Genomic DNA, 13,048 nt, shown 5'->3' with positions numbered 1-13,048 from the left:
AAGAAAAGGAAAGTAAGACAATGAAGACAGAAATTCACTGGGACAATTTCACAAAGTTTCATGGAGCAGCTAGAACTTGAGCTTGGTCTTTAGGGAAGAGAAAAACATTCTAGTATGGTGAAGCTGCATGATCACTGGAAGATTCCTTAGAAGAACAGCACCAAAGGGCATAGGCTCTTTGTGCAATGACAGCCAAGCAAGAAGGCTTGGCTTTTACACTTACTGCCATGTATGGCCTACACCCAGCATCTCTTGTCTTGGCAATGGAGTCAACAAGCTGTCCACTGATGCCAAAGTCACAGAGTTTAATATTTCCACTTCTGTCCAGAAGAATATTGGAAGGTTTGATATCTGCAAAAGGTAGATGTCATTCCACATACAAGTAATGAAATAATCTATATGTTAAAGTACTTAAAGCAAAAATGTAAAAAAAACCTTAGACAATAAAAATGGCCAAGTCCTTAAAATTCAGATATATAAAATGCACAAGAAAAAACAGCACCATTTATACATACAATCATTATTCATGTTTTAAAAATGAGTTTATACTTTTTATATATTTTTCTATAGAGTTGTGTAAATGTAATATATACATGTGGAGATATAGAACTATGTATATTTTACATCTATATAAATGTAACATAGTAAAAGTCATTTTACCAGCAACACCTTAATAATGCATAAAATGTACATAGAGGGTGACTTTTCTCTTTAACATCTTTATATTATACATTTATGAAAACTCTGCTTTTCTCTATTGTTATGAGAAAGCAATTTTCTGAATGCCAATATTTAAAAAATTAAATATCAAAAATGCTTCACACTAAATTTAGGCATTCTAAAATATTTTGTTTCCATCAAGAGACTTATAAACATTTACTATTTCACATTCATTACTTAGTCAAAATATGAAGAATGAATTTTATCCGTATGAGCATATTAACCTCTTATACAATGTGTCATAAACTGTACAACTAAATGCAAAGTATAAACCCACAATTTAGTTAAAGTAGAGACTTATCTAAGTTTGGAAGACTATCCAATATCGTGCATCTAAAAGCAAAGGTTCATATTCTGGCTCTGTGACTCACAACAGTTCTGGGCAAGCTACTGGACATCCCCTTAGCAATCACAATTGTTTCATCTACAAAATGAAACAGTAATTCTCCTATTCATAGGATTGTGGGAATTAAAACCTCTGAATAAAATACCTGAAGATGGTTTGCATTCAAAATTCATTCCCTTAATCGTTAATTACTTCTCCTTGAGAGATTTTTATGAACTTGATTTCATCAAGTTTCTCCCAACTTACCTTTTCTTAGATCAGTCCTTGAGAAATTAGATTCATTTTTACTACTCCCAGAGTGTGTACACTTTCCTGCAAGCTGAGAAAACCAATTTTCCAGTTTTGCCAAATTGTCTTCTGGGTTACCATGTTTTCCTTTCCTGACAATCAACTCACTACTAGTATATGCTAATCGGCTATCTGGTGAATCCTCCCTCTTTACTCACTGGTTGTCTAGCCCTACCTGAATCCCATACACTATCATGGCTCAATGAATTAAAAATTTCAAAATAAATCAGAAGGTGACCTGCAAAAAAATCCAGAAAAGATCTCTATCCTCATTGATACAATGACTGTTCTCAAATATCCATCCCTAACCACTTCATGCTTTAAGTGGAACCTCCAAGAGGTATCCACCCCCCTCTGAGTGGCTTTATTCATGAATCCAAAAAATGCATCCTGACTCCCCTAAGCTTCTAATTTAGTCTTAGGCTCCTTGCCAGGGACTGGTTTAAGTACTTAAATGCTATTTTGCTAATTTCTCTAGAAGCTGCTTCTTAAAATTCAAGATTTTTTACTTCTCTTTTACATGGTCCTATTTATTGCCCAGACTGAATCACACACTGTCATGTGTTTGTCTGTCACAAATTTAGTGAGGGTGCCGTGCTTCTTCAAAGCCACCACTTCACTATCCTGTGTCTGGCATGGTGTTAAACAGAGCAATTATTTAATCCATTTGTTGTTGCTGAATTAAATTCAGGATTCCTGCGGTATTACTGCTTTCCAAGAGAGCTACATCAAATGTTTGAATCCATGTCTATTTTGGCCAAGATCAATGTTTTCATAAATAAAGCATGTCTGAGACGAATTTCAATGTACATTAGCAATTAAAAGATGTCTCACAAATTGCAGAAATTGTAAAGAAGAAAAAATAAATAAATAAATAAATAAATAAAATGCTCAGGGATGCTACCCATCACATTCTTCTTTGAATGTCCACAGAACCAACTTCACATCTTATTTGTATATACACAGAAACCTCAATTACCGGGCCTATCCAGTGGCACAGCGGACTGAGCGCAGCGCTGTGAAGCTGTCCACAGCCTCTGCAGCGCCGGTTCGATTCCCGGCCAGCCAGGGGTACTCCCACATGGCGAGGCAGACCTCTCCTGTCTTGCCCACTGCTCCCCTCAGCAGTGCTTTTGGTCCGTCTCCCTGTTCTGCTCCCCACTCTGTCTCTGGTGAATCCTCTCACCCTCCTGCACCTCTGGCCTGTACCCTAGCTTTTATATAAATAAAATAAATCTTAAAAAAAAACCTCAATTACCTATCAGATAAATGATAAATTACTTTTCAACTAAGAGCAGTGAGAACTTGCAGCAAAATCCATCTTGACTTCTAAGTGCAACATACTAATAAATTAGACTGAAATATATAGAATCCCAAATAACAAAACTTTTAGGGTACATTTACTAACTTTGCTAATAATGCAAATATTTCGAAGGATATACAGTGACTATAATTTTCAGTAGGTTTAGTCTATTAAGGAAAAATTAATTTTTAATCAATAAAAAACAATTCATACCCACCTCTGTGAATAATTTTCAAGTTTTCTTTTAAGTGGTTTAGTGCTTTCACAGTCTAGGGAGAAAAAAACAGCAGAGATGGGATAACAGTTTCTTTTTAATCAAACAGAACAACGGTTTATCATAAGTAAAAGCCCATATAGTCACGGTGTGCTTTTAACCTTAATGTTTCAATATACTGCCCAGTTTTTCCTTTAACTGAAGATGTTGAATGAAGATTTTAGATTTGAAAACTTAGTTGCCTATACATGATGTTTCCTGACAGCTTAAAAAATATGGTGACATAATTTGTTTAATAAGTCATTTAAAAGTTTCTTATCCTCCAAACTTTTCAAGAATAAGAACATTTGGTCTAAGAAATCCTAATGGGCTGATTCCACCATCAACTCTTAATTTAGCACATTTTTCAAAATTCTCAGTTTCTCACAATTATTCACCCACATTGGGGGCTGGGCCTTCCAGTAATATTTGCAGAGCCGGAATGTCTCTGCTCAGCCATTATAGCAATTTATCCTGTGGTGTGATCACTGTTGATGAGGAGAAAATTGGAAGTTTCTTCAGGAATGGAGGGAACAGTAAACTTCTATTACCTCAAACTAAAAGAGAATTGAACCACAGGTCAATCATTTGTTGCAGGCCATCATTTGCAACAGAATAGTGCAATCTCTGCCATCAAGGTACTGGGTGTAACAAATGCAGAACACACCAACTTGTAATGTTTCTGAGAGTTATGTTTGTGTGTTCACTGGATTACTAATTAGCAGGAAGAACTTAATAGGGAGCAATTTTATTTTTTTTTTATGTATATTTATTTATTCTCTGATATCTAAGTACAATATTGGATTAATACAGAAATATTCTTTTTTAATAAATTTTATTTTTATATTCCCCATACAATTGCAACCCCCTTATTTTGACCCCAATCCCTCCCCTCCCCACCCCTCACCCCCCATAGAGTGTCTCTGGTTCATAGTTTTTTGTTGATTTTGATTTTCACTTTCTTATAGTTATTCATTTTCCTGGTCCCTTATTTAAGTTTTCTACATTCCTGCTATGAGTGAGACCATCTGGTATTTTTCTTTTTCTTTCTGGCTTATTTCGCTGAGCATGATCCCTTCCAGCGCCATCCATGTTGCTGCAAATTGCATGTGTTTATCGTTTTTGAATGCTGAGTAATATTCCATGGTGTATATGTACCACATCTTGATCTAGTCATCTATTTTTGGGCATTTGGGCTGTTTCCAAAGCTTAGCTATTGTAAACAGTGCAGCTATAAACATAGGGGTGCAGGTGCTCTTTGGAATTGATGTTTCTGTATCCTTTGGGTAAATACCTAGGAGTGGAATTACTGGATCACATGGAAGCTCTATGTTTAGTAGGTCCAGAAATCTCCACACAGCTCTCCATAGTGGTTGGACCAGTTTGCACTCCCACCAGCAGTGCAGGAGAGTTCCTTTTTCTCCACATCCTCGCCAACATTTGTTGTTGCTAGTTTTTTTAATATGTGCCATTCTCACTGGTGTAAGATGGTATCTCATGGTAGTTGTGATTTGCAAGTGATGTTGAACATTTTTTCATATGCCTGTTGGCCATTTGCATTTCCTCTTCAGAGAAGTTTCTTTTTAGCTCTTCTGACCATTTTTTTTTAACGATTTATTTATTTATTTATACAAGCACTGGGTACAGTCAGAAGCGCGGGAGGGTGAGAGAATTTACCAGAGCCAGAGCGGGGAGCAGAGTAGGCAGAAGGACCGAAGTACACTGCTGAGGGGAGCAGCAGGCAGCAGGAGAGGTCTGCGCGCCATGTGGGACCCTCCTCCGGTGGCCGGGGAGCAGCCGGGGATCGAACCGGCGCTGCAGAGGTTGCGGGCAGCTTCGCAACCCAGCACTCAACCGCTGTGCCACCGGGGAGGCCCTCTTCTGACCATTTTTTGACAGGATTATTTTCTTTGTTGTTGTTGAGTCTCATCAGCTCTTTGCAGTTTTTTGTGATCAGTCCTTTATCATTAGTGTTATGTGCAAAAATGTTCTCCCAGTCGGTGGGGTTTCTCTTTGTTTTTGTTATTGTCTCTTGTGCTGTGCAGAAGCTCTTTAATTTGATGTAGTCCCAGCTGTTGATCTTTGCCTTCACTATCACTGCTTTGGGTGATGTGTCTGTAAAGATGTCTTTGATGTGCATATCACGTAGTGTTTCGCCTATATTTCCTTCTATGTATTTTATGGTTTCAAGTCTTATGTCTAGTTCTTTAATCCATTTTGAGTTGATTTTTGTGTATGGTGTGAGGTAGTGGTCAAGCTTCATTCTTTTGCATGTAGCGACTAATAGTGAGCAATTTTAAATGCGATACTTAATATAAAAGGTGATTGCCAAGTTTGAAAATACAGGCAAATATGCAACAAATGATTTATTTGTGTATTGTACATGTTGTTATAAATGATAAAACAATTTTATCTATTTTCCAATTTCATGGTCAGACTGTGGTACAGTGGTTAAGAGCTGGACTCTGGGATCAGCTGCCTGGGCTTAAGTCACTTATCACTTATAACTGTATGATCTTCATAGCAAATTAATTAGCTCATAAGACATTAAAACTTGAGCATTAATTTAGCTAAGTATCTTAAAAGACTAATATGAGACCTATGAATCCTAAGAATAGGTTTAATCTGATTCTTTAAATTCCAGTTATATACACACATATATCACCTATAACTAAGATGTAGTTCATAGACTGTATATAATTTTAGCATTAATCTTTAGTGACTTACTAGGATAAACTGACAATTTAACAGGTAGACTACCTTGGAGGTAAAGGATGCAGGAAAGAGATAGGAAATTACATGCAATCAGAATACCCATCTTATAATTTCCTATAACATTTGGTTTATACATTAACTAACCCAGGTCATATCATTAACTGAGATTCTTGGGGACTTTCTAAATATCTTATTAATTTTACTCTATCAAAAAGAAAGCTTTCTGGAAAAAAAATTGTGAACAAGCTTTGTCATATGATTAAAGATTCAGAGCAAGAAAGAAAATGATAGCTTCACCCTCAAAATTACAAACACACATGCAAAAGAGTACCTCTTTTCCTTTTGGGGACTATGGTAAAAGTGAATTGTCCAAATTAATAGTGAAGCTGAAACTGCTATTCAAAAATTTAAAATAGTTTAGACTAGACAGACCAAATCTTAAATCAAAGGAACATACTTTGTCTAAGAGTTTCAATTAAAGAGACTGCTGTGATTCTGATTAATTTAGAGACAACTGTGATTAAAAAAAAAAATAGTTAAAGCAAACAGAGGATAAAAAGAACAGAAAATTGCCTTTTCTAGCTTTATTTGCAGCACAGTTTCTTATGGCTTATTGTAATTTAATGACAAGAACATTGTCACTATTTATCTAGACCCTATTTTAAAAATAATTATTGTGATATGACAATTACCCCACAGAACTGATTTTCTTTTCTTATTACAGATGATTTCCCAAGAAAGTCAACAACAATCTGTGAAGGACATTCAGTTATGTACATTTAAAACCCCAGCAGGATTTTTATATAACAATATATGGAACGAAAATTTTGAAAAGCAGGTACTTACTGCTAAAGTGATTTTTCCTAAAATTTCTTCTGGAATAACATCATCTAATACACTATATACATATTTGTAAAACTTATCAAACGAGGTAGACATGAGTTCCATACAGATCCAACAGTCACCCTAAAAAGTAACAGATAATATCCATTATCTTTTTAGCACTTAATATTAAGTAACACCCTTCTCTTACATGAAGTAGAATACATTTAGAGAAGAAGCAATCTTATTCCCCCCGCCCCTTTTTTTTTCCATTCTGTCTTTAAATCTCCAACTAGTGGTAATTTTTGGTACTTTAATTATTAAAGTCTTAGGCAGGACAGTTTCCTCATTTTAAAATATAAACTATTTTGGCCAATATTCCCCCTTCCTAACTGTTAAGGACAGGGACAGTCTGATATAGAAAACTGTTGTGCTTTTATAAAAATTTCAAATTCTGCCACAATTGAACATAAAAATAGAAAATATGTGGGAAATTGTTTCATTTTCCCTAACAAAGAAAATAGATGACAGCTAGTTATATAAACTTCTTAAATTAGTAAAAATTAGAAAAAAATACATAAAGCAAACCTAACACCTAATGACTTGTTCAAATGTCTCCTTGTTTCAGTGGCTAAATTAGATTTTAATGTCATGATTTAAAATGTAATCCCTAACCACCAACTTATTTAAAACACTGGCAGGCCATCCTGCTCTGACCACTCCCAGACCATACTCTATTCTGTATACCATCTTCTAATATAAAATATCATGTACTCATTTATTATGTTTATCACCTATCTTTCCTAGCAGGACATACACTGTATCTTCCCTACAACATATAGGATAGGGGCTCAATGAACATTTCTTAAATGAATAAATGCTGGTTCTAATTAAATTGAATCATTCAAAACTGTTCACAGCATTATAGACTGTTTTAAAGCAGTTTGACAGTAATTTGACAATAAAAAAAGAGTTTATACTCGCTAATAGTCATCTAACTTAAATTGCACATAAGTTACAAAAGGAAAAAGCAAAAACAAAAACTCAAAACCACTGAATGATCCCATGAGAGGGAATGATACATTATTAAAGGGATAATCTAAAATTACCTTGAAAACTGTAGCTCATGAAAGGTAAATGTGAGAAAACACAAAATATTAGCTGATAGCATGACAGCTAATATGTTCGCATATGAACAAGGACTATGAAATATCTTAAGGGAGTGAAAAGAGGGTATGATGACTGAAATTAACTGAAACAATTTTGAGTTCTCTAGGAAAATGAGTCTCACAAGATTGCATAACAAACACTATTCACACCCAAAACGTCACTTGAATTTATTTCAATCTAAAGACACCATCTCAATAGTTTTACTATAATATTTTAATAGAGAAAAAAAAGATAACAATTTTAATTCATCTAATCAGAAAAATAATAAGGAAGGAACTTATCTTCAGTACTATAGGAAAGTGGAATGATCAATGATGATAAGTCTAAAAGGTCTGATTTATCATTCAGGCTCTTCTTTCTACTTATATAAACTTAGGGATCTTTAATTCCTCATCTATAACATGGGATTGCCCCACTATCCTCATGGACTATGATAAAGATGAAATGAGTTAACATACATACAGCACAAAATAAAGTGCATGGCAGATGGCAAAGACTGTAGTTTAGAAAATGAGAAGAAAGGCAAACAGAAAAAGAAAGTCATGGGAGTAAGTTAACAAAGGTAAGAAGTAAACTGAGAACTGAGAATGTGAAGGTGTGGCACAAATTAGCTGGTAGCTCCAGAAAGGTGAATCCTTATAGCCCCTAAGGCATATAGCTAATGTCAACTTCTAATTTCTTCTAGCAGTGCTTTAACTTTAAAGGAGAATTGATAACTACAATGAGGTCCATTAAAGAAAAAAAAAATGGTCTGAGTTTGCTCAAAAAGCAGTGACAGAAACTTTACTTTCATGTTCAAGCAAAAGATGGGATAACCACATGACTGAAATACAAAAGTAGAAATTACTGAATATGAGTTTGTTGAAAAGGCGGAGGATAAAGAAAAATTGAGCTACTAAGAAAAGGGTTCCTAGAGACAGGATCCATACCCTTACATTGCCAACAATAACCACTTAGAGAGTTAAATGTTTGAAAAGTCATGACTCACAAAAGAAATAAAAACTACGGAGTACCCAGGAATATATCTAACAAGAGACAAAACTTTTATGAAAGCTTGTATAAAAGGTTACAAAAGGGTTACCTAACAAGCTCTCCAAATACGGAGGCAAACCAGGTTTACAAATGTGAAGACTCAGCATCATAAAGATGTTAAATTTCCCAAAATTAACCTAAGAATTCAATTAAATTCTAATTAAAATCATCATGCAGTTGGACAAACTGATCCTAAAATACAGGAAAAGGGAGCCAAGAGTAGTCAGGACAAAGTTAAAGAAAGGGGACTGTCCTACTAGACAAAGACTTTTTATAAAGCCATTTCAATAGAAGATGGTGGTACTAATTTATGGGGAAAAGTAAATACACCAATGGAACAGATTCACAAGTACAGGCACATGTGGAAATGTAATGTATGATGATGTAGCAAAGCAAGAAACGGTCAAAAGAATGGACTATTCAATGAATACTACCAGAGGACAGCCATATAGAAAAAAGTAAATTAAACCTCAAATCATTCACAAATATAAAATACAAAAACGCCCAAAGGGTTAATTTAAAGCAAAAGTTTAAAACTTTAAATCAGAGTTCTTAAAGACTTCAGGATAAGAAAAAATTTCTTGTTGAAAACATACAGTCACAATGGATAAGAGCTATTAATTATAATGTATATTTCTGTATGATAAAGGATATTATATTAAAGTTCAAGAATAAGACAAAAACATCTATTTGGATATAAACAAAGGATTAGCAGCATAAATAATAAAATGCTATGTTAAATTAACTAGAAAAAGATAAAACTTAACCGAAAAATGATAAAGGGAAATGGAAAGGAAAACCTCAACACACAAGTGAAAATTTCTCTACCTTGCTACAATAAGGGGAATGCAATTTTAAAAGTAAGAAAGCACTTCAAATCCATCTGATGGCCAAATATGAAACAAATGTTAGTACAAGCCAGGAAAAATGAAATCTGTGAAATGAATGCTTACAGCCTGCCAAAAAAACACTCCCCCTGTTTTATATACAAGGTGTCACAGCTAAAACTACATTTCCTAGTCTTCCATGTGGAGAAGAGCAACCTATGAGATGTTAAAGTTGCTGATTCCAGAAAGCCCCTGAGTCCTTTCCTCTTCTCTTCCTTCATATGGACATGACAGCTGAACCCCCTGGGATCTTGAGCCTACCTTAATATTGGAAACTATAAACTAAGTAAGCCACTAACAGTCTCTATGAGTGGCATCTGAATACAATTCCAGACACCAAAATCCTACTGGAGGGCAAGCAAGTTAGTATAACCACTACAGAGAGAAATACAACAGCATCCACTAAATCTGAAGATATCCACATCATTTCACCTAGCAATTACATTTCTAAGTATATCCTCTGTAATATCTTTAATCTAGACTGCCAAGGAGAGATACAAAAGGATGGTCACTTCATTGTTTATAACAGCAAACAATTAGAAACAAACTACATTAGATTACTAAAGGAACATTAAAAACCACATATTTAGTCATCATTAGATTGCTACAAAGCACTCAAGCAAAATAAGCCAAATCTATGTATTACAGATCTACATTTATATGAGTCATCAATATGTTCATGACTTGAATATGGTGATAATTCTACAGGTTTACATATCTGTTCAAGCCTATCAAATTATGACTTTTTACATATGCAGTTTATTCTATGTCCATTTTTCTTCATTAGGCTATATTTAAAGCTAACAAAGGGAGGGGAAGGGAAGGGAAAGGAGAAGTAGGAACAGAAAGGGAGAATATAACTAAATTCAGCTATTATAATATCACTGCCTTCTAGACAATCTGATAAAGTTCTATAGTCACAAGTTATTCAGAACAGTATTTATGATAGCAGAATTTCTCCAACTTCAAAAGATGTTTGAAATAAGTATTTCTTGCTATTAAATTCTGAAAATTTACTGATTAAAAGACATTTAAGTGACTCTAGGTTTCAATATATAAGATAAATGGTAGGTGCAGGCCTTATTGTCAGCTACTGACTAAAGGTTATTTAATTATTCACAAGTGTCAAGCTATATATTTTTTGCCTCTCTACAAAGTCTGAAAATAAATTTAGAAATCTGTGTAATTACATGTCCTAATACCCAAATCAAATCCAAGTTGCACTTGGATTTTTATTCGAGTTTACTTCTAGCCTAGAAAGAACTACATGCGGTTGGAGACAATGGCAACAATCACATTACCCACTTGGGTGTTAAATATTCTTTACTCCCTGCTCTGGAGAAATCTATGAAACTTTCAGATGCTCAGTATTACCCAATGGTGAGATTAATTGCTACATGGTAGATGCAAGAATAAGAAAAATAACATCTCACAAACTCCTTCATTGATGGCTGATTGAACCAGACCAGGAGCTGAAGTCTGTGGTCACATAAATTATGTGAAATGAAATACTCTGGAGGGTTCCTCACAGGCACAGGAATTAAAAGCATTTGTCTCTCTTCTAGCAATGGTAATGTGAAAACTCTTGCCCTTACATTAATTTACAGTCTTTCCTTTCAAAACCCAACTCTATGTCTATTATTGGAACTAAAGCCACATTGCTCCCTCCCCACAAAAAAACCCTTCTTTGTTTAAGTGATCAACCGCAAAAGAAAAACATTTCTCTGAATCCTTATCATCAATTTTTCAGCCATTGTAACTTGAGGAAACACACATTGACTACTCATTCTTTAAAGGTGAATCTTCTGCTTTTCTAAAACTTCACCTTTTATTACCCAGAAAGTATCAATTATTTCTCCCATCAGAAGATTTGGGGCGGAAACTCCAAACTCAGTCTCTATGACACACTGTAACTATATGAAGTCCCTAAGTCTTCACTTTATCATACTCAAAAATCAAAATATTTTAAAAGTTGATGGTATCTTAATGAAGCAAAAAAAAAAAAATCTTCATCTTTGGACCATTTAGGGTATAATAGAAAAGCAAGATATTTATCTTTGGTGTCCCATCTATGCCACTTATTAGCTGTGTGATTTTAGTCAAATTAGTACTCTAAATTTTAGTCACCTTTCTGGAATTAAGGATAATACCACCAAGGTCTCTGAGGTTACTATAAAGATAATATATATGAAAACTACAAAACATTCACTAGATGGTAGAGTTTTTAGCTACTTATCTCAACTCTGTCAAGCTTCCTAAGACATAAAATTAAATTTTACTCCACTATTTATGATAAGAAACCATAAGGATATTGTTCAGTTACTATTCCAAGCTTTCTGTTTTGGTTCTAATACCTTTTCAAACATGTATGTCACTCTAGCTTCTGAGCATAAAATCAGATTCCCAACAATATAAAGCCTGGGGCTATACATTTAAATGTTGCTTAAATGAATGTCTAAATAAAACAAAAACAAGACAAGTAAATTGGTACAGTACAGCACTGTGGAGTTGAAAGAGGATTAAGATAGAGAGTGACCACCTTGGAAAACATGACAGGAGAATCTAGTTAGACAAAATCAAGTTCAATCCCTAAACAATTATTGCTCTGCATGAGAAGAGTAAAGTGGTTATGGCCAGAGGCTTCAGTGATTATGAAGAGTATGTCCATGGCTTGGAGAAAAAGGAAGGAGATGGCAAAATTCTTGGGCAACACGAAGACAAACAGAACATTATGTAATTCTTAGGTGCAAGATACAGTCACATACATGATGTCATAAATGTGTACTGATACAATGCAATACTGATGTGAAACGGTGAAGTTAACAAATTCAATATATCTGGTCATTAAAAATAATTACTCAAACTGTTAATGGTACAAGTTAAGAGTAAAAAGAAACAACATGAGTCGAGAATTAATAATTATGGATTCAACAAAGAAATTAGTTTTTTCATGAAGCAGAAATTAGCAGTACCGATTAAGAGCTCAAAAATACAAAAGTTCAGGATTGGGTGGAGGATTAACAGTATTTCATGTATTTCTATTTAAAGTTAAATTCAACCATGTTTTAAGTCAATAACTATCATGTTTTTTAAGTCAATAACTGCAGCAAAAACTCTAAGACTTTATCAATACTCTTTGTAATCCAGTCTCAAAAAGACGAGAGTGGTGGGAGGGATTTCTTTCTTACCAGTTCTTAAAAGCCCTACTAGCTCACCCTAACATTTTCAAAATGAGACTAGAACTTAAATAGCATTTAAAATACTTAAGAATTCAGTTCAGGTTCTAATCACCTAACTAAATATCACAAGTGTTTGATGGATACCATGAAGATACCATAAAGTAGTTGATTCACTGACAGCTCCAGCTTTACTCCCTGACCCCACCCACTTTCCTGCTTTAGGCAGTTAGATGACTAGAAAGAGTATATGGATTGACAGTTGGGAGCAGAAAAAACAACCCATGTCAGGACAAAAAATAATCAGAGTACAAAAGAAGGAATATGATCATGAGA

General features: G+C 34.5%; 1 protein-coding gene across 3 annotated transcripts in view; it reads right to left on the bottom strand.

The window, feature by feature from the left end:
• Positions 1 to 13,048, bottom strand: part of MAP2K4 (mitogen-activated protein kinase kinase 4) — a gene marked incomplete at its 5' end in the record, with an annotated part of 100,203 nt that overhangs the window by 25,992 nt on the left and 61,163 nt on the right. For all 3 annotated transcript variants that reach the window (XM_084236164.1, XM_084236165.1, XM_084236166.1), the window contains 3 exons: positions 224 to 351; positions 2,875 to 2,926; positions 6,472 to 6,591. In XM_084236164.1, the coding sequence (XP_084092290.1) occupies positions 224 to 351; positions 2,875 to 2,926; positions 6,472 to 6,591 (300 nt within the window). The remainder of the gene's footprint in view (positions 1 to 223; positions 352 to 2,874; positions 2,927 to 6,471; positions 6,592 to 13,048) is intronic.

This window comes from Talpa europaea, assembly GCF_964194135.1.
Source record: "Talpa europaea genome assembly, chromosome: 7".
In the NCBI taxonomy this organism is placed as follows: Eukaryota; Metazoa; Chordata; class Mammalia; order Eulipotyphla; family Talpidae; genus Talpa; species Talpa europaea.
Note: the sequence above shows the minus strand (reverse complement) of the source record. Positions and strands in the feature narration are given on the sequence as shown.